The sequence below is a fragment of the Mercenaria mercenaria genome, chromosome 13 (assembly GCF_021730395.1).
Source record: "Mercenaria mercenaria strain notata chromosome 13, MADL_Memer_1, whole genome shotgun sequence".
Taxonomy (NCBI): Eukaryota; Metazoa; Mollusca; class Bivalvia; order Venerida; family Veneridae; genus Mercenaria; species Mercenaria mercenaria.
In genome coordinates, this window is record NC_069373.1 from 54812252 (window position 1) to 54835222 (window position 22971).

The 22971-nt window shown below is 33.3% G+C and overlaps 1 protein-coding gene across 1 annotated transcript in view; it reads right to left on the bottom strand.

Annotated features, from left to right (window-relative positions):
• Window positions 1–8687: 8687 nt before the first annotated feature.
• LOC123530181 (histamine H1 receptor-like) overlaps window positions 8688–22971 on the bottom strand; it is a 101696-nt gene continuing 87412 nt past the window's right edge. Inside the window, exon 2 of the mRNA XM_053521888.1 lies at window positions 8688–12920. Within this exon, the coding sequence (XP_053377863.1) occupies window positions 11394–12920 (1527 nt within the window). The 3' untranslated portion in view covers window positions 8688–11393. The remainder of the gene's footprint in view (window positions 12921–22971) is intronic.

Here is a 22971-nt window from a genome sequence, read left to right on the forward strand (position 1 = left end):
AATCGGGAGGTCGAAGGTTCGAGCCCTGTCAGAGGCAGGTCTTGTTACTGAAAAGATACCATTTGGTGAGCTGCCAGCTAGTTAAATAATGGTCACCGATTGCCTACCTGCCTGGTGCCTGGCATTAGAAAATAGGAATCGGAAAGTAATGCTGTTCAATGTATGTAGGTGTCTCATAAGCCACATTGGCTGGCCCTTTCAGTAGGGGTGACACTATAATAAACAAACACTATGAATGTATAAGTTATATCCAATATAAAACCACTGATACAATTTACCAGACACTGCTATATTTGCATGCGAGAGAAACATTTAATAGAACAAAAGAAATTGATAATCGTGTATTTTTTCTGAAATCATTTTTGGAATCATTGTCCTAAGTCTGTATGATTATTTCAGAAGAACACTTCAAATGAAATAGTAGTGTAGTAAATAGTAGATTTTAGCAAAGTAAGGGACAATAATGATAAGTTTAAGATTGCTAGTACAGTTAAGTCTATCATAAAGGTGAAGAGAATACAGCAGACTGGGTTTTGAAATAAATCATCAATACGTCAAGAGTCTTGCGTGAATTTAAAGAATGCAAAAATGTTTAAAAGATAAAATCATTTAATTCTATATAGTGCTATCAAGCTTTTAAGTTAGTGTCATTAAACTGCCTTTAGAAAGATAAGGCCATTTTCTGTTTGTTTATCAGCAATTTTTTTACAAGTGCATAAATAGCTAACGTTAACAGATAATGGCTTTGTTTTGCAATTGTTTTAAGATAAAATAGACGTTTTTATTTCACGAATGCTTGCTTGTATCTTATTTATGGTAACACCACAATATTAGACATTTACTGTATTTTCAGCTTCAGTAGAGACAACAGATGACACACTGGTTATCAGCAAAGCTTTTCATTGACACCGATCATCCAATATGATATGTTTTCTCATGTATCATCCCGGCGAATAACATCTGCCTGCTTTAACTGACAAGATAACAAAACTAATGTTAAAGGACTGCTTCGAGCGGTAATGAAGACCACAATCATATGTTTCACTGCACTTTCAATTGAATAGTCTTCTCAAATATGAAAAAGACTTATTAAAGAAGCTTGTCATACATAAAATTTTAATCAAAATATTTAATCTATGTATGATTTCATTACAATTGTGGGTACATCTTGATATGATTCATCAATTTCTTTTCGTCCTTTACTTTAATTTGACTCTTTATATAAATCGTGAGGAAGTGATACACAACTTAAAACGCTTTTATAGAGAAAAAAGCGGCCCTGTTTTAAATTATCACCAATAACCCAACCATCATTGGTGAAATTGAAATATATGATGCTTACGGATACAAAAAAAGTAAATAGAAATCCCAACTCGTGCTTTTATATGATGTATAGGAATGCTTTAACTTACTGTAGTAAAATTAAAAGATTTTTGAGAAATTTGTTCATACTTATAACGAGACAAAAAGGTGAAGTATTTACCGAATTACCTAATCATTTGAAACATGTACACACATGTACCTATATGGAACGCCTAGACTGTCTTGATATGATGATTATTACTTTGTCATAATGTATTCCCAATTTATTCGGTACAAATTATAATTTGTCTTGTAGATAAAACAGTTTGTTATGTACATTTACTAGTTTGTCCGGTACATTTCTAAGTTTGTGCTGTGCATTCACTACTTTGTGCTGTACCATTGATAGTTCGTCATTTGCATGTTCCAATATATTCGGTACAAATTACAATTTGTCTTGTAGATAAAACGGTTAAAGCAAATTGTGATTCGTACCGATTATATTGGAAAAATCACATGACGAACTGATAATTCTTATGTCAAGACAGTCTAGGCGTTCCATACCCATCTCAATGTATGCAGTTGATCTCATTTTATGATATCCAGATTATACTGGATATATGAATTAGACATGTGCATGTATGTGAGACTTTTCCTCTATACTGTAGATTGTATCTGAATTGCCTATTTTTCAGAAAACTTGTATGTGAATAAATGTTGTGATTACGTTGGGCTTCACATCACACCGACACAATTATAGGTCATATAGCGACAAAAAGCAATGAAACTAAGCCAAAGAGTAAAACTACCACATCCTTATATGACTCATAATACCGTATTTTATCAACAGTATGGAACTACATTTTGGACTACTTCACATGTAACATTGAGTAGTCACTTCCAATTTGGTGTGAACAGTCCTATATGCATTGATTGTATTGAATGTGTTATGATTGTGCATTAGGTTTTTAACATGCTTCTTGTTTACGTTGCTAATTGATCGTGCCATGTTGTGTATATCCTCTTACATCGTCTCTTTAAAAAGTAATGTACATATGTATTACTATTGCAACTGCATCTACTACTACTACTGCTGTTGCTGGAGCTGCTGCTGCCTTTGCTGCTGCGCGACTACTGCTACTTTTACTCTGTATCATCATTATAATAATGATATTATTATACAACTAGTGTTCTCATTCACAGGCCGGGAAGCTTTATTCGATTTGAGTACACAAATGTCCACATAAAGCTTATGACGTCACTGAGAATAGTTAGTCGACATTTGAAATGTGAAAAGCGTAGAAGAACTCATGTTTAGTAAACCACAGTTTGGCACCTGATTGCAGCTTACAAGAACTAATATATTAACGTGTTCTTTTTATGTTTTACATTAATCGTTGTTATATTGTTGATTCTGTAACGACTAAAATTATGTTTTGTAGGTGCTTAGTCTTCTTGTTTCTTTCTTGTTAAATATTTTATGTACTAATATATGTTAAAATGATTATGTTGAGGACAAATATCAAGAAAAAAAAGAATACAGATACGAGAATAGTAGTTGATTGGATAAGATCATTCATGTAAAAATATAGATTTGAGCCGCGCCATGAGGAAACCAACATAGTGCGTTTGCGACCAGCATGGATCCAGACCAGCCTGCGCATCCGCGCAGTTTGGTCAAGATCCATGCTGTTCACTTTCAAAGCCTATTGCAATTAGAGAAACCGTTAGCGAACATCATGGATCCTGACAAGACTGCGCGGACGTGCAGGCTGGTCTGGATCCATGCTGGTCGCAAATGCACTACGTTGGTTTTCTCATGGTGAGGCTCATTTTATCATTTAGAACGAAACTGTGTAAAAAAAATCAGTTTACTCTTATACCAAACCTCTACTGGCGTGGTATTAAAAGTTTCTTTAAGTTTAAATGAATGTTTTCTAACTAAGTCGTTGCAAATTCATTTAATAAAATTTGTATACACACGCACAACTGATGAAATATAGAACGATTGCGTCGACCTAGTTCTGTTTTTTTTTGCCATAAATGCGCACTGTTGCGTAATATTGTATCGTTAATATGTTTTATAACCTCATTCTTTTTTTTATATTTGTTGAAACAAGTTAATGGTTGAGCACGTTTTCAGTAATTAGAGTGTAATTTCCGATAAATATCGATAGAACTACTGGATGCACGATAAAATATTCACAACTCCACGATCTCTCGGTTATAATGGTTTAGAAAGCATTAAGATTTTGTTGATAAATTTTTTACAATGTTTTAAGCGGTCTTTATCTTTTTAATTAAAATACGTTTGATGCAAACAGAAATTAAAGGTCAGATAAAACGCACAAGGTATTTTTTCGGTTGTAGTACTAACGCTTAAGAGAGCTTTTCTCAATATTTTACATACCGGTATTACATATGCATTTTGTTATAAATGATGAAGGGAGTTGTGGATAAGAAAATCCCAACCGACATTTATCAGGAAACAAGGTATTTGGTTACCGCCCGCATAATCAAGACTGTTTCTATGTCGCGTAAAACAACGCAACATCCATCTGACAATATGTATGTTTTTTTGTTTTTTTTTTTGGTTGTTTTTTATTTATTATAAGTATTTGGTTCTAACTAAATGGATTAAGTAAATTTCTATATAGATTTAGCAATCTTTCAAAGAAATCTAATTGTCATTTGACAATACATATAAGATAGACAGTTTAAAGCATTTGAATATTACTTGCAATTTAAGCTCCACAGCGGTTAAGTCATTGACCGTTCCTTGACAGACAATACAAAACTGTTTGTCCTGTATTTGTGATAACTTTGAAATTCATCATCTTCCTCGCATCTTAACGCTTTTTCACGCAGTATTTGTTACCATTCAAAAACAATAATTGCTTCTTTTTGTCCGCATTGAACCAAATCAATACATTTCATACATACAAATAAACCCAAAATAGGAAAAGCTTGCAAATGTAATAGCTCTTTCAATGTTTATAGGAGTATGGTGCCACAATTGATAAGCCACCGAGTGCATTAGTTGTCAATCCTAAACTGTTAGGGATGGTTTCTACTTTTTTCTATTATATATATCTACATAATATGTATTTTTGCTGCAAAGGATTGAAGGAAATACATTTATATTTGGTATAATACAATCTTGTAGTGTAAAATAAGGACTTAACAATCCCTATCTGGAAGTGTCATGCATACAGTCCAAACACATGTGATGTATTAGAATACAGAGATTTGACAATAAAAGATACTAGAATGTTCCTGCTGTAATCCTTTTAATGCTGAAACAGCTCTTGTAAAAGAAACAAATGTATAAAGCAGCCCAAGAAGATTAGACTCAGTTTCAGACAAAAATAACTTGGTCCGAAGTTTAAAAGTTTTTAGATCGTTTTAAAGATCGTATTATCAAAACTGAGTCATCCTTTTTCTTCCAAAGTCAGATACATCAAGGTGGCCCATGACATGATGTTCATGATGTAAATGGGATAAGGATATGTTGTTCATTTGCTGTTTGGCGCCATTTGACCTGTACTGTGTTAGTGCGCCGAAAAAGCCAACTCAACATCATTATTTCTGTCTAATTGTTTCAACATTAATTTAGTGAATTAATTCGTGTCTTATGCTCATGCTCAACATACTGCGTTAACTGGCGGGCAGGCTTCACGAAGCTTTTTTATGTAAAACTGTATACATTAAGCCCTAGAAATATATATCATTATTGGATGTATAAATAGCTAGTGTGACACGAATTATTTGTATCTATTAAAAAATAAACTTAAGAAATTGTTTTGATTGAAACCTAAGCAAACTGGCAGATACATGAAATGTATAATGTTCATTCAGTCTAGAAAAAGTGCCTTAAGGGTGTGTGATTACGTATTCTCATTAAACCTCATTAAACCTTTAAAAAAAAAAAAAAAAGAAAAATGCCGAAATTGCGTACGGAGAAATGATAGAATACCGATACTCATTATTGGTCGATTGTCTTTATACGTTTTGCAATCAAAGCATCGTCGTATAGGTCATTTAGAAGTCTTGGTTTTCTTACCCGGCAACTTACCTTAATGAATGCAAAGCAGATCTATCGATCGTGGCGTCGTGAGTTTGAACTAAGGGCCAGACGTATGTTCTCAATGACGATTTGATACAAAATATTGTCGTCCACCTGTGATCGGGCCTCCGTGGCCGAGTGGTTGAGGTCGCTGCCTTTAAATCACTTGCCCCTCACCGAAGTGGATTCAAGCCTCACTGTAATATTGCTGATTATCTACTATTCTGTTAATGTTCAAAGCTAAGGGATGCGAGAGGTATTACACTTTCCATAACCTCTCATAAACAGACACACTCTGCAATTTCTTTGCTTGTTTCCGTTCTATGCTCCCAAAATTTTGTTAAAGTTCAGTGATCTACTCCGGGGTTCTCTACACCATAACGTATAAGCACTTGTAATTTCTACAATATGTTGGTAGATAACAACGACGCACACTCGGGTAGATATTTAGCCTTTACTGAATTTGGAGGTGTCGACATAAATGAGCCGTGCCATGGGAAAACCAACATAGTGGGTATGCGACCAGCATGGATCCAGACCAGCCTGCGCATCCGCGCAGTCTTGTCAGGATCCATGCTGTTCGCTGACAGTTTCTCTAATTCCAGTAGGCTTTGAAAGCGAACAGCATGGATCCTGACCAGACTGCGCGGATGCGCAGGCTGGTCTGGATCCTTGCTGGTCGCATACCCACTATGTTGGTTTTCTCGTGGCACGGCTCAAATAAGTTTCTTTCAGCGTCACTGCACTTGCATTTCGACACATTTGAGTCGAAAGTGGCGTGTGAACAGACGGTATACACATTCATGTTCTTGCACAACTTAGTAAAAACTTTTAGTTTACGTCGCCTGATGGCCCTATACCAATTGCTAAGCAAATGGATTTTTATTCAGTTAATGCCACTTTCATTGCTTTAGTGGACAGAAATACGTAACAAATCAATAAAAAAACGCAATGACATTTAGTTATGATGCATGAAAAAAACCTACATGACATAGTATTGGTTCATTTTCGTTTCGGAACAGATATTTAATATTAACAGAAAGTCAGTCCCTTATTGAATGATATGTTTAGTAAAATTGTTTTTAATGTGAAATAGAAGTAAGGATTTTATTGTAAAAATTGCCTCTAATTATGTGTGGTATATTTCTTACAAAGCATTTTCAATGCTAGATAGTTACTAGGCGTCAAGAGGGTTCCTTTAATGGTCTGACGCGACTTAACTCGTACACTGGAACTAGGGTGCAGCCTGTGTTTTCGCCACCATGTCAATATAGGTTTAGGAGAACTAATATTCGCTTATTGCATATCAGAGTGTACATTTAAGGGTATTAGGCATCCTTAATACCCTCTGTATTAAACGCTTTCACCACTTTCGAAATAAAGCGGCCAGATCATAAGTAACGAGTGATTTCAAGTGTTTTTGTAACACGTATTGTTTTTTCCTCAGCACCGGCAAATACGACAGACACTAATTAAATTCTATTCTAATGATGTTTCGTACAAACAGCGTTGCATAAAATTACGAAACGTTTTTGCAATTGATTGCGATATATATTAGATATACACGCGAAATTTCAACATATTTAGATACTAACCAATTGATGTTTTCATAATAATAGATTGCTATATTTTACGCACAGGTGTAAAGTGGCTATAATTCAATGTTATGGTGAAATTGAAATCTGTGCACAATAAGAAATAACACTTTTATCCGAAGTTTTCACAATCAGATATTCCTTGACTACTTGGCAAAAAATCAGAAAGTACTATACAAATTATACATCATTCTAGGAACCCTATAGATAGTAATAGGAACCTTTTACAATAATTACAAATAAACATTTCCATGTAAATAGTCTGCTGATATCAACATTGTCGTCTTACGTTCTCGGTTTGAAAAAACATTTTTTCCGGCAGATAATTTGTATTCCTACAGGATTTATATGTGTACTAACCTTCGCATTCTGTAAGTGTATATAAATTCGCGGAGACAAATTTTGTTGGAACGGTCCATTTTCGGCATCGTAGATATATTCGCGCAATTTTGAATTCGCGGAGACAAAGGGTTAAAATCATAAATTCGCGCGCGGCAAACTATTCACTCAATGGAGGCTACTACAAAAGTTTTAACTCGTATAAAACACGGACGAATCGGGACAACGTCACGGATCAGTCAAAGTTACATAAACCATGGCACGCTATACGCCTCTGATAGACATAAGAAATTTGTTTCAATCAACACATATACAAACAATCAAAGAGGTTTCGATTATAGTCAACATCTGTCGAGCATCATCGAAAAATATTCAAACGAAAATACTTGGGCAGTTTAAAAAGGATTGGATTGAAAACCGATAAAATCAACAATAGAAATTATATCGGAATAGGGTATGTTTTCATAGAATGATAGAAAGTTGTAATATGATCATTTCATCGTTTTTGCCAAGATTTGTTTGATGGTTTTGAATGCCGTGTTTGACACTTTTTATTTGTGCATGTTTGCAAGTGTTTGCAAGTGTTTTGGTAAAACATTACACGAAACAACAATTGTTGTTTTCTTTTTTCAATAACTGAATAAATTACAATAACTAACAAGTTGTTTATATTCATTATTTACACTAAGGTACATAAAGATACAAATGTATAATGACAGCTCATGCATACCTTTACAGACTAGATTGAGATGGTTCATATTTGCGCAGAAATGACTTATTAGTAGTAGAAATAATAACGGTATTCATGAATTCGCGGACTGTCGATCAATACGAATATCGCGAAAATTTGATGTCCGCGAATATTTCTACACTTACAGTATTTGTTTTTGTAATTTTATGACGTTGCCACTTCATTTAACAATATTCCACGCAATAAGAATTATCTATCACCGTGTAGCCAAGTCACAGCTTATTTTATAGGGATGCATAGACAAGACTGTGGAGAAAAAAAAACCTTTTAAATTATTGTCAAATATATATTTTAATATCTTACTGACTAGCTTAGTAAAAAATATTTGTTTTTATTTTGACGATGTAGGTGCTCAATTCTCATGCTTTCGCTCACTTGGCTTACGTATGCCAGGTTAGACCAAGTCTTGAACGTTGCTTTAAATGCAACTTCGATTTTTCTTTTTTGACGTTACTCATTTGTACAACGCAAGATAGGTGTGATGGTCAGATTTTTTACTTGACACTTTGTCAAACGTTTTCGCGACATTATAAAATACCATATAACGAATACCGCAGCAGGATTTAATTCGACAAAATAACCACAATTTATTTCCTGTAATTGAGTAAAATACAATAAATAAATCGTGGACGTAATTCTTAAAAACTAGATTGAGATGGTTCATATTTGCGCGAAAATGACTTTTTAATAGAATTTGTGTAGAAACAATAGCGGTATTCATGAATCCGCAGACTGTCGATCAATACGAATATCGCGAAAATTTGATGTCCGCGAATATTTCTACACTTACAGTATTTGTTTCTGTAATTTTAAGACGTTGCCACTTCGTTTAACAATATTCCACGCAATAAGAATTATCTACCACCGTGTAGCCAAGTAACAGCTTATTTTATAGGGATGCATAGACAAGACTATGGAGAAAAAAATAAACTTTTTAAATTATTGTCAAATATATATTTTAATATCTTACTGACTAGCTTAGTTAAAAATATTTGTTTTTATTTTGACGATGTAGGTGCTCAATTCTCATGCTTTTGCTCACTTGGCTTACGTATGCCAGGTTAGACCAAGTCTTGAACGTTGCTTTAAATGCAACATTCCATTTTCCTTTTTTGACGTTACTCATTTGTACAACGTAAGATAAATGTGGTCAGATTTTTTACTTGACACTTTGTCAAACGTTTTCGCGACATTATAAAATACCATATAGCGAATACCGCAGCAAGATTTAATTCGACAAAATAACCACAATTTATTTCCTGTAATTGAGTAAAATAGAATAAATAAATCGTGGACCTATTTCTTAAAACAATACCAGAGTATATCTTTTACCAAAATCTGCAGATTGCCATGACCCAAATCTTACAAAGTTTATACTGACATTCCAATAATAACCAGGCTTTGATATCACTTGTCGCAGAAGTGTCTTTAACTTTCAGTCAATTTTGAGAATCAAATCTGAATTACAATTGTAAAATAGCTTTTTCACTTAACAGATGGTCGGTTTATATCTGTTTTAAAACTCCACGAATATTCAGTGATTACATTATGTAAACCTACAACAGTGGCATGTGAATAATTAGAGAAATCAATTTATTTTTGATGCATTAGATGTTCCAAACAACATTATACAGAGTAGAAATTAAAGAAATTTAGTTTGGTATCTTATTGCAGCTATCAGGTTTATGATATAATTCATTTTAGTCCAGATTTTCTATCTTGTATTCATTATCAATAGCAGTGTTTAACAACGAATAACACTCTCTAAGTGCTATAAGACACTTCCAACAATTTTAACCTTAGGGCATATTTTAAAAGAGTAGATATTTCCAACCAAGCTTTGCTTTTCAACCTACCAAAATAGTTAAAGGGAGGTAATAACAACTTGCATTTCCATTGACTTTCAGCGTAATATATAATTGTCAGTGCAAATCTTTGACAAATGTAACACAACAGTTCTAATATTCATATCTTTCCATAGGCAAAGTATGTAAATGGTTACTTGTTTAAAGCTCCGAACAAATCCATTGTTTGGCAAAAATCTGATTAACTACCTTAAATGTATATGACTAAATTCTGATGTGACAAAATTAGGCAAAAATAATATATAAATATGAAGAATTTAACATTCTGGAATGCAACATTTTTTTCAAGTAGTGGAAAAAAGTTTCGTACCAACTTCTGAAATATGACTTTTATTACATCGATTTGTTACATGTTGTTTGAACAGAAACTGTTTTATACGCTTGGCATGTGGTATACATTTACTGACATACAAATATTTGAAAAGTACCCATAGAAACCATATAAACGTCCAATAAAATCAGTTTCCTACATGAAGATTGAATTTACACATAATTGTTAGCGGATTTCACTTCCTGTATTTGTCAATGCTAAAAAGTTTAATTATGTCAGCAAAACTGTAAGCAAATAACTTTTTCGTGTTGTACAGAATTATCAACTATTCACAATTATTGAAACAATAGTACCTTCTAATGGCTTCTTAAAACATTATAACTGTTTAATTCATCAGACTTTAGTATCTAACTCCAACAATTCAAAACATTACACAAATTTATTGTTACATGAATTTTCATTTTGCACACAGATATGTATAACAACGTCAAACTCCATTATTTATCACTTATAACTTTGATGATAAATATCAGCTTTCAATTGCGAATGCGTTTATTAAATTACGTAAAAATGCATTTAACAAATTTAGCACAAATGTCTAAAAATGTTTTCTCTCCTATTGATGCTTTCTATTCAGGATTGTACAACTACTTTGTTTGGGATAACACTAGCATTTCAGACTTCGAAATAAGTAAAGTTACAAAACTGAGTTCATATTACAGACGCATTACTTCATTGTACTAAAACAAAGGACTCAAACTTTGTACCATACCAATGGCTTGTTGTTATGTTATTAACTAGCCGCATAGTTAGCATCTGTTTTCAGATAATAATTGGTATACTTTAGAAATTTCAGCCTCTCGTTTTCCCAAAGTAGTTAAAATATATATTTGTAATATGCAATTTTATCATATTTACATATTTACGAACTGAGTTGTAGATTTTTCACAAAAATAGTGTAAAAATAAATGTTCATACACACTTTTATGTTACATTTTCAACATACTTGCACACAGTACGAACTTTATTAGTTAAAGCACCATTTTAAGAGGCGTTGGATCCACTTTTTGACAGAGATCATTCACACTCCTTTCATACAATTTAAAATAATTGTAAGAAAATAGAGATACTCTCAAAGACTACAAAAAAAGCATTTTATAACATATTCTTTTGCTAATTTTCTTGCCATATGGCTGAGTTATCGTCAATCGTACCTCGCCGTGGTTAGACTGTTTCTGTCATAACAATCTCGGTTTCTATATCGTGCACGCTTGGCTTTTAATCCTAACATTATTCGGAATTTCCGTCTAAAGTTCGCATTACAGAGCGGATATAAAAAAGGATTAAGTGTGGAATTGAGATAGCCAACCCAGGTCATAGCTAACAATAATCCTTGATCAATACAACCATCACAGAAAGCCACAACCAGGAATAAGATGAAGTATGGGAGAAAGCACAAAGTGAACGCCCCCATTATAACACCAAGTTGACGTGCCGCTTTGATTTCCTTTGTCAAAGCTGAACTTTGTCGTATGTTTCTTATTCGGTTTTTGATATTAAACATATTTGATTGTCGTCTGCTACTCCTCTCGTCTCTAAACACAAATGCGTTCCGCGTATTGTTTTTCTTACAACTTGCTGAAACTGTTGTATCAATTATGGTTTCAGCCTCTCGTATTCTTCGAAGTCCACTCATCAAAGAATATTTTTCTTTTGCTCTGATTCGTTTGTCCTCCGTACTAGAGCAAGAGCTTATTGGAGTACTTGGTGAAGACACAGAAAGGTCACCTGATATGTTACTACTATTTCTTACTAAAATATGATTTGGTTTCTGCGCTGGTTTTGATGACGTGTATTCTTCATAAAAATATCGTTCAACCTTTTCAGTCTCTTGATCTATAACGTTTTCATCGTACACGTATTCAACCTTACACTTTTTTGAATTAGTGTCAGTTTCGTTTTCTGGTATTTCTCTATGACCCTTTTTAGATTTATCACGTTTTTTGTTGCTCTTTAAAAGCCTTGTTACAAAATGACTTTTACAATTCCGTCTTGGCTTTAAATTTGTCATTTGATACACATCCACACCTGTTGAGTTATTTACGTGTAAAGAGTCAATAACACTGTTATTTTCAGATCCTGTATCTAAGTTTTGATCACTGAAAGAAATGTCGTCGTGACATGAGGTCATTGTGGATACGTAAGAATTTAAACTTTTCACATTTCTTTGACCTAGTTCTAATTCCGAACGTTTTCGTATCTCTTGAAATATTTTAAAATAGAGTGCGTACATGACAGCAAGAGGGAGAAAAAAATTAAAGAAAGCTGTTATCACTTTAAGTGCGCTGTTTTTCGCATACTCAGTGTCACATACATCGGGTGGTACAGTTCTTGTTCCTCCGTGAAAAAAATGGTGCCATCCGGCAATTGGAATGATCCACAGTGATGAAAGGAGCCACGCCCCTGTTATCATGAGTACGGCTCGCTTCTTTGTTCTTTTTCTGATATATTTCAATGGTGATGTAACGGACCAATATCGATCAAGACTTAATATAAAAAGATTCAGAATCGATGCAGTGCTTGCTGTATAATCTATTCCAATCCATATTTGGCAGACAGCGACGCCAAATCGCCAGTCTTCCGTAAAAATATAGACCGTGCTGGTTGGCATAACGAAGAGTCCAACAATTAAATCAGCGATCGCCAAAGACACTATGAACATGTTGCTGACCTGAAAGAAGAAAAACAATAACGATCAATATTCAAGAAAGACGTACTGTCAGTCGTGACGATCAGGCTATTTGCTAATACAATATAAGACAAGAAAGTACAACTAAGGCATTTTTGACATATTAAAGCGAGTAAATAGGATTTGCAATATACAGATGCTTTGGCTTAATCACATTTATCCTTATAGAAGCCTTTAATGATATTTGATATGTACTGAAAAAACTACTGGAAATTTTACTAATTGTTAATCATAGAATCAGTGTGATAAAATGATTACGTTTCATTTATTGGTTCTGGTGTCAACATAAAAGTCTAAAAGGATTTACATTTAAAATCGGTTTTAATCGTTGTTGAATTATTATTTGCGATTTTTTTATGATCTCCCTTCGAATACAAGTGTTATAAAATTACTGAAACAGCCTATAGTCAGTCCGGGTAATAATCAGGATGTATGTGAATCCGCTAGGATGTAGGTACTAAACTATAAAAGAAGTATTTTTATATAATTTACAACAAAAAATAATACTACAAAATTTGAATTAAGATATTTATACACAAAACAAGATCATGATAACATTTTCTTTTTATCTAACCAGATGTATAATCAGTTCCCGTAAGTGTAAAATTGTTCTTTTACTAGTTTGCGCGAAATTGTTTAATCTTGTGGCTATGAAATGTTTCCGTAGGTACGCGCTTAACGGTTTATTTTAGAAATAATATAAGGCCGGAACGTGCATTCACGAATTTAACGTCAATGATGACGTTTTAAGTCAACTGGAATGACTTCATGAGGTAATTATTCCTCGCAGTGTTTTACCAATCAACAGCGTTAGAAATAATAAACAATCGTGTATTATTGAAAATAAACAAGGTTATTGAAATAGAAATCGTTTTAGCATTACGTGAAATGCACACTTGTCATGATCAACGTCCGATAACATGCAAAAATCTCATGACGACATGACTTAATAAATTATAGTGGAGGTAAGAGTGAGGTTAGGTGCACCATAAACCGGATTAGCTCCCCAGTGGCGTTTTAGCCACTGACAGTTCCAAGGCGGTGCCCCACTGTGTTCTTTTGTTCGTTGTGTCTTCATGTTTGCTTTGAATGTGTCTGTGTGAATGTGTGTATTGTTGCGGTTTGGAGAGGCTGCTTTTCGGGAAATATCTTTCCCTGTTGGATATTTATCCCTTTTTATGTAACTGTAAATAATTGTAGTCAATTCTGTTGGGTATTCCGCATGTAAGTAAAGTTATAGCCAAGTGTGCTCATTAGTCAATTATCTAGAAATCATCACTTAACATAATGAATAATAAAAAGTATATACTAATGTATTTAAATATTGTTACATTTTATTTGTACTCGATTATGTTCTGTAATAATGTGAAGATTTATAAGCATTTTAAGGAAAACAAATTGTATGTAATTGATAAAAGAACACAAATCTTTGCTTTGTATATAAATTAGTGTATATCTTTTCTGTCTTAAATACAATTTATTGTGCTTAATGGAGATATGCAGCCATTCTTGTTAATTACTATCAATGATTAACATGATATATCAAACGTGATTCTTAGTATGTAATTATTTCAGATAGTAACCCAAAGATGTGATATGGATTTCAAGACCACATCTGTTTTGGGGGCTCTCAAAATGAGCTAACCCCGTTTATTTTCTTTGATCATATCAAATAAATATTAATTTCCTTTAGTGAGACACATTGAAATACGGTCTATAATTTAAAGACAATAATGATGCTTAATTGTTATTTAGTCCAGGAAATCACTCCGCCATAATTGCACAGCCGTCAGTTTATATGAGGCATCACTTAGCCTAGTTTAGATTTAAGCCCGACTGAATATAAGAACTCACTATTTTCGAAATTAGACAGTATGGTAAGATATATTTGAAATTTTTCTCAGCTGAACTTCACTTTTAGTAATTTCAACAAACAAAACAAATTCTTTACAAATTGATCATTATTTGGGTTTAGATTTTGAAAACTATGACGCGAAGTATTAAGATAATCTCTAATTACCATATTATATACTATGCATTAATAATTTTTATTATAATGTTTATTTAAATACAAAGAAGCAGATAAGAATTTGTTTCACCTATATCATGCATTACACATTCGAGTCACCCGAGTGCTCTCTATTAAACAAATTGAATTAATGGTATTTATTATATTGAGGTATTTGGACATAGGTAAGAAATGCGTATTTAGTTACACATTAGAAGCGCAAAATACATCCACGAGAGTAGAAGTAAAAAATTTAAACGAATTATTTAAAATGTTCAATGAAGTCGTCAAACTTTAATAAGATATTATATAAAGACATTTATCAAAACCTTGGGGTAAAGTTCCAAGATAATTAATATAAAAAATAATATATATTTTAAACGAAATATTAAAATGATTGCAACGATATTATTATCTGAAAACATTTCTTCTCGTTTTATCTTCTTTAGTACCCCAAATCAATAATAAGTTCAGTTTACATTCCTTTTTGTAATATCAGCAATATTCGCAACTCGGCTCAGATATACGTTAATTGTTAAGAAGTATTAAATGTTTCCGTTGTTGCTTCCAATATTAATATTAAGAAGCTAAAGAAAAATAACAATGAACATCTTCTTGTTGGCATTTTAAGCCTGTCATTTGTTGCGAATATACCCTTTCCTGGAAGTCCTTGCAATATAGGATGAAATATTGGGTTGGATGTAATGAAAGAGTACCATTTTCACGTGACAGAGACATGTAATGTATGCTTATATCTAGCAGGAAAATAAATAGCCTCATTAGGCGGAAAATAACATTTGATATTAACACGGCGAATATTACTATGGTACCTGATGAATGAAAAAGATCCAAAACACCCCTAACATATGTCGTTCACATTAGGAAGTGTTTATAATGAGAAACACATTTAACACACAATACAATCAATTTGTATTTATAATCATGAAATAAATTAGTAAAAATACCACATTCCAAACATCCACGGTGACTGGCCAGTTTGTTAGATTACTGCATGTAAAGGAATAAATATGACCACATAAACATATCTATTGGATGGAATACTCATAAAACAAACATTAATTTGGTACTTCCAAAACGACTCTCCTGATAGAAAAGTAGCGAAAACACATTAAAGATTGTACATTTAATAACCTTCATTCTAATGGATAGTAAATGTATTAAAAGTGAACGTTGTATAAGGTAATCATTATGAAAAAGTAAACAATTTTACATAAACTGTTGTGCAAATCTTATGTAACATATAATGCTTGTTTATGTAAAATACGAAAATATAAAAAATTGGTAAAGAGCAACATGTTTTTTTTTGCATGACAATGCAATTAAACTTAAATAAATACAATTGCAGATAAACTAATGTTTGTTAGATACGCGTATTCATCATATGTATTTGATTTATGAAAACACCGTTATTCAGGTTATCAGAGACTTCTCTTTGTCAAGCATGTTTGGCCAAAGAGATTATATCTAACGATATGCCAGATCTTTTATATCTAAAAGTTTAGTACAGCATATCTAAGGTTTATAAACTAAATTTAATGAAACATGAAGTTGCTTGAAAGCTCTCAAATTTGTTTTTGTTGTTCTATTTGAGATTGCCTTTTTGCAAAAAGCATGGTCTTTTCAAGAAAACATTTCTAATTCATCCTTTAACAGAAGACACTGTTATTAGGTTAGACAGTGCATCAGGATATTTCGATAGTGGAAATGACTTTCGTGTGTATCCTACTATAGGTTCACATAGTTTTAGTTTAAATATATTTATTCCCAAATAGTAGACATATACATTGATATATAGTCATGCATCGGAAATAATAACTCAGGAAAGGATAAGAATGGAAGACAAGCCTCTAAAAGAATTCTTCTCCTTCTAGTGAAGCAGGATATTGCAAAAATACTTCAGTTGATGATACAAGCATCAAATTTACAGGACAGTAACTACCTGGCATGCGCTTTAACATAAGATCAAGGGCCACTTGAAATAATGTCGTTTTCAAGATGGCCGCCGCAAAAACAAAATGGCCACCATTTTGTATTTACTTTTCAGTACTTTATTTGAGGCAAGCATGTAATACATTAAAACGATAGCGTTTTTATGCCCCTAGCATCTACTGATGCAGGAGGCATATAGTGATTGTCCTGTCCGTCCGTCTGTCCGTCCGTCCGTTCCCCCGTTCGTCCGTCCGTCCATACGAGATTAACCAAATGGGACCGTTTCGTCTTGCATCAATACCCCTTACTAGAATGACTTAATACTAATGAAGATGTAACCTGTTACCATTCCTCATCTTCAGACATCACCTGACCTCAGTTTGACATTGACCTTGACCTCATTTTGGACTTAGGTTGCTTTATATGGGCCATCTCTTGGTTAACCAAATGGGACCGTTTCGTCTAGCATCAATACCTCTTACAAGAATGAATTGATACTAATACAGATGTAAACTGTGACCATTCCTCATCTTCAGACATCACCTGACCTCAGTTTGACCTTGACTTCGTTTTGGACTTAGGTGCAAAATCTATCGACAAGGATGCCACTGGGGGCATCAAGCGTTTCTTGAACGCAGCTCCTTGATTTTATTTATACACTTTCGTTTCAGTTTAGAACAGAATACCAATCTGTAGTATTCATATTCTTTTAATTTGTAATCAATTTTGTCTGACTAAGCTCATGATCGTAGACATCTCAACACTTAAGTTTTTATAACTTGCAGTTTTGTTTTCGAACAATGGTAAAATCTGAAGCACACCAACCAATATAAGTTTTATATACATTACACTCAGATTACATTCAATGCAATAAATTAACATCGTTAGAAAATGTGTCTTATAAACCACGAGGGGATAAAGAAATAGGACAGCGTGAGCACTTGCACAGTCAATAGCAACATTTTCTTATACTGCAAACCTTAAGTAACTATCTCTGTTGATTTACTATACCCATGAAACTATACACATCGGAAATTGTGTTCTAACCGAAACAAAAAAAAATATGCATATACTGCATTTAGTCATTTTCTTAACAGTTGCAACATCAAATTGCTGTGCATAACAGACCTAAGCGGTGGCACTTGCAATTTCCAGTATAGGAAGTCCTTTTGCAAACACACTTTTGAAGGCCCTGGAAGCATTCAGCTATAACCGACAATTCCATCCGATAAGGGATCCACACATTGTTCTGCTTCAGCCATCCCCAGTTTGACGGAGGCGGCAGTTGCTGTGCATGGTAACAGCTGCTTTACCACAGACATGGCCTGCCTGAAAAATTGCTCGCTTGATGAATTGTTTCAGAGCACCTTTTGTTGGTGGAATCGCATTATACGCTCTTTTTTTCCGGGCAAACAAATCAAGTCGAGTTTCATCCATCTTGCATGTCGTGCTTGATCGAGCATACAATATAACTAAAAACAATTTCTAATGTATCCATTTCCTACTCAATTATTGTGTATTTGGCAACGCTGAGACTATGAAATACTTTGAACTGTAGCTGTTTCACAAACATTCCATTCCTGCCTTGCAGATGTTTTTGCCCTTGCCGACAAATGCAAAAACAGTGTCGCAACGGGTAAAAGCAAGAAACAATGGCAATGCCTTTGAGTGAGGAACAAGTAAGCAAGCCACAAAACATCAATACACTGCCATAGCAAGAACTAACTAATAATTGTAATTGTTCGGTTTCCAGTCAATAAGGCATGCTTTTCATGAACAAATATACGATTATCGGCTTCTTCGTGATTACATGGAGCAAGCGCATTTCTGTTTATATATAAATTGCAAACAATATCGGCACCTTTTGTTGCTATGATCATTTTATTGGTTTGCACAGTTATCATTATACCCGGAGATATCTAGGGCCTATTCTGGATTCCGGTCCGTCCGTCTGTATACGGAATTTGTCTGCGATATTTCTCAGCAATTATTTGCCAGTTTTCAATCACACCTTGTAATTATTATCACTACAAAGCCAAGTTGCGTATGTGCGAAGCGGGTTCCATTTGGATGATTTTTCACTTAATTATGGCCCTTTAATTTTCTTTCTTTATTTGTATATGGAAAACTTTTTTCCGCGCTATTTCTCGGTCATCATATGCGAGACTTTTATCAAACCTTACAGTTATCATTGGTACCAAGTCAAGTTGTACATGTGCAAAGCATGTTCCATTTGAATTATTTTTCACATAGTAATAGCCCTTTATTATTTTTTTCTATAAATGTATATGGAAAAAATGTCCGCGCTACTTATCAGTCATTGTATACCAGACTTTTATCACACCTTGTTATTACTATTATCATCGGTACCAAGTGTAGTTATGCATGTGCAAAACACGTTCCATTTGAATGATTTTTGACTAAGTTGTGGCCCTTTATTTGTTTCAAATACGAACAGAGTTACATTGGACTTTTTAACATACTTTATATGTTAAGTATAACTATTTGATGACCCTTGGTGATATAATAAAAAAAGTGGAAACCGACAGGTCTCCAAACACGACATAAACGAAAATGTTGCAGGCTTGATTTGATTTGTGGTTATGGAGCCTGCATATCACAGAAACTGCCAAAAGACAAGATTAAAAAGCAGATTACATGGTCCTTGTCCATGACCTTGACCTACTGACTTAATTCTTCTCTTGTTTTAAGATATTGCCATAAAATTCGAACCACTTGTACAGTTTTGAACAAATATTTCAAAATTGACTTTCAGAGACCTTGATCTTGACCTACTTTCTTCTTTTTAAGGTACAGCAGTGAAGTTTGGAGATCTTATACAGTTTTGCATACCATTTTTTTGTGCGTCTTTGTATATTTTCTCCCTGTACAATATACAAAGCAATGTATCATATTTTCAATAACCCTGTTCCTCTGACAATAAGCTGATGTCTGGGGGTATTCATCACATTAGTGGTACGTCTTGTTTTATCCGCACGAAAACTAAATAGTTTAGTTTTATTTTCAACGCATCTAAGAAAGCTATTCCATAGTTTAGGGGGTCTTCTATTAAACTCTTTTCGACATTATCAAGAGTTTGAAATAGAACATAAACAAAAGCACAGATCCTTAAACTTACAATGATATATTCAAATTTGGTATCTGTTAATACAAAGTATGTACTATTATAATTTGAAGGCCAAGGGACTATCCTTTTACTGCCTTCAATATATATTTTAACATTTTGCTGTATGGGATACGACTTGTTTTGATTATTTTTTTTGAATACATACACGTATTGAAGTTGTCACTGAACCCATGATGACATTATGAACTATATCAGTGTGCCCTTGTAGTGTTTGTAGTTCATTCTATAGAATCATTACACATATCATTCAATTAAAGATTTTGTTTCAGCTGATAAGCAATGGTTCAGTATTGCTATGATTTTGAGACTGTTTCTCAGTGAAACAAAGCAAGAAATGAAGGATAGAACAGAGAAGAGATTGAAAAGAAGAGACGTCCATATAAACCATATTAGCTTATTTCAGGCCAATATCATAATAATATGCTTTCAGGTTTATCTGGGACCAGGATCTAATCAATAGTCGATGGTTATAGCACTGAAATTAGGAAACTCAAACTTGGCCGTGATAAGAACGTTATCTAAAAGTCTGGCGGTCATTTTAAAGATGGCGACCTTCTTAAATGGGTCGATATTTGGAAAAGGCAACATTAGAAATAAAACTATCAACTTATGGGAACAAACTGATAGGGAAAAACATGTTATATCCCAACAGATATGATATTTTAGTAACTTACAGATCCTGATTATACGAAAAATGCCTCAATTCTGGCAGCCATTTTGAAATTCTGAGGCCATCTTGAAAATGGATGATTTTTAGGTGGCCCTCGATCATTTTTGAATCTGGGCCATATGATGAACATTTAGTGTAAATTTCATACTTGTATCATCAAGTGAAGTATTTCCTTAGATTTTCTCACTAAGCTGCTCCACTATTCGCGGACAATTAACTTGTAGACATAATATTATCACAGGTTCGCTTAAACGGGATAAGATATCATAGACATCTATTAATTCTAAGATTTGATTTATCTTGATGCATGTGGGCGTTTAATTTTCACAAAATATCAAATTCGTCTAGAATGTAAAGTTGTTGGAAGCAAAGACAATTTAATTAAATAAATCTTCTTAATTCTATCCCAAATTTCTGACAGCACACCAAACGCAACAGCGTCTACAAATTAATATACAAAACAAATGTCTTTATTTTTAGATAAGTGTAAACAGCAGCTGAAAGTGGAAAATGCATTTCTGTTAAAATTTGGCCAAGGATAACAATGAATAGTTTATACATCTGTTTCACTTTTTTATGTGCAAGGTTTATCTAATTATTTCCGCTGTTCCGCCATAAAGTTATGTTTTAAGACCTCTTGTAGCTACTTTTGCTACTTTGTCTCGAATGCGGTCGAATGCTGAAAGATACCTTTACACTTCCAGACTGATGTTACGCCTTAACATCCTCTTTATCAAACCGAATAAGAGATAATTCTGTATTTTTATGTTGTCTTATTGCTCATTAGAATACTAGTAAAGAAAGATCTTTTTTACATTTAAAGATGTTCATGTTACAATTTGAAAGCAGACGGTTTTCTTTCGAAATTTCAAACTTATAGATTCTTTCAAAATAATGCAGCCTAAATGTAGTTCTATATAATAAGCATTATCAGCATTCCTTTATATCTATCTTGTTTTCAAGTTCAAATACATTTCACTTGTTTTTTTTTTCAGAATGATGTGACTAGAATACGTGTTGCAGATTAATGATTGCATTTCTCTATCACAACCGGATAAGATAAGGCACCATCATCACAAGACTTTATTCTAAAGGAACAGATTAGTTCCTGTAATTTCTACAATCGAATTCCGGTGTTGTATTTTATGTATTCCCATGTGTGTATTCTTAGGGGAAATAAATAATTCTTATGGAAATATATAAAATTGGCAGTATCGACATAAAATGAATTGAGTATATTTCTTTCTCTGATTACAAAAGCTGTTTGTGAATGGAACAAAATTGGAAATTTCAGTATAAATTTTGCTGCATGACAAGAGCTTCTTTTGTTTGAAATTACTAGAATAATTCGAAACTATCAATACGATTCAATTAATAAAAGAAACGATCAACTAATCATACAGTCACATATTTTTCTTAATACAATGTCTCATATAAGTTGCTTGATTTCATGACTAAACGTGTTCATGCAGATAAAACTATAAGATTCCAGCCTATCTCGACATGTCAGTATTTAAATATCATGTTTGCTTGAAAACAAGGCAGAAGCTTTCAAGTACAATGACGTTTTTACCTTGCTTACTGTGAGACCTAGTGAAATGCTGTAGCAAGCTTAGAGCAAATCAGAAGAGATTATTTCTGAATGAAAGATCGAAATAAAAGATCTTTGATATTATATGTATTAAAGTTACTAGTCACTGAAAGATAAATTTAAATATAACAGGGGCTAGATCATTACAAGAGTACTTTTCCTTCAAGAAATGTTGTTGTCATTATATATGCGTTGTATTTCAATGTAGACAAAATGCCGCAGTAAATCAGCGTTCTCGCATATCTTGGAGCCTTTGTTATATTACATAATAAGTATGAACGGGTCGTTGACTTGCTTTTATGCCAAACTAACCTTGTCTATATCTAGTCCAGATGATTGTAAATAAACATCATGAGAACCTAAGAAATTAGTCACATCATTATTACGTGTTTGCCAGTAAATTATCGAAATGTTAGAGTGAAATATATCTGCATCGTTTCATAATGAAAAGTATTAAATATATTTCTCACTGGTAAAAGACTATAAAATAGTTAAATTTAGTCAAAACATAAAATAAAAAGATAAAATATCTTTCGCTCATGAACACCATATCTTACATTTTCACAAATGGCTATGCCACTCGTGAAAATATTTTATCTGATGATCACTTGTGAAAAGTAAACAGCCCATTACTTTCCTCAATGTAGTATATATAGAGGATATTTG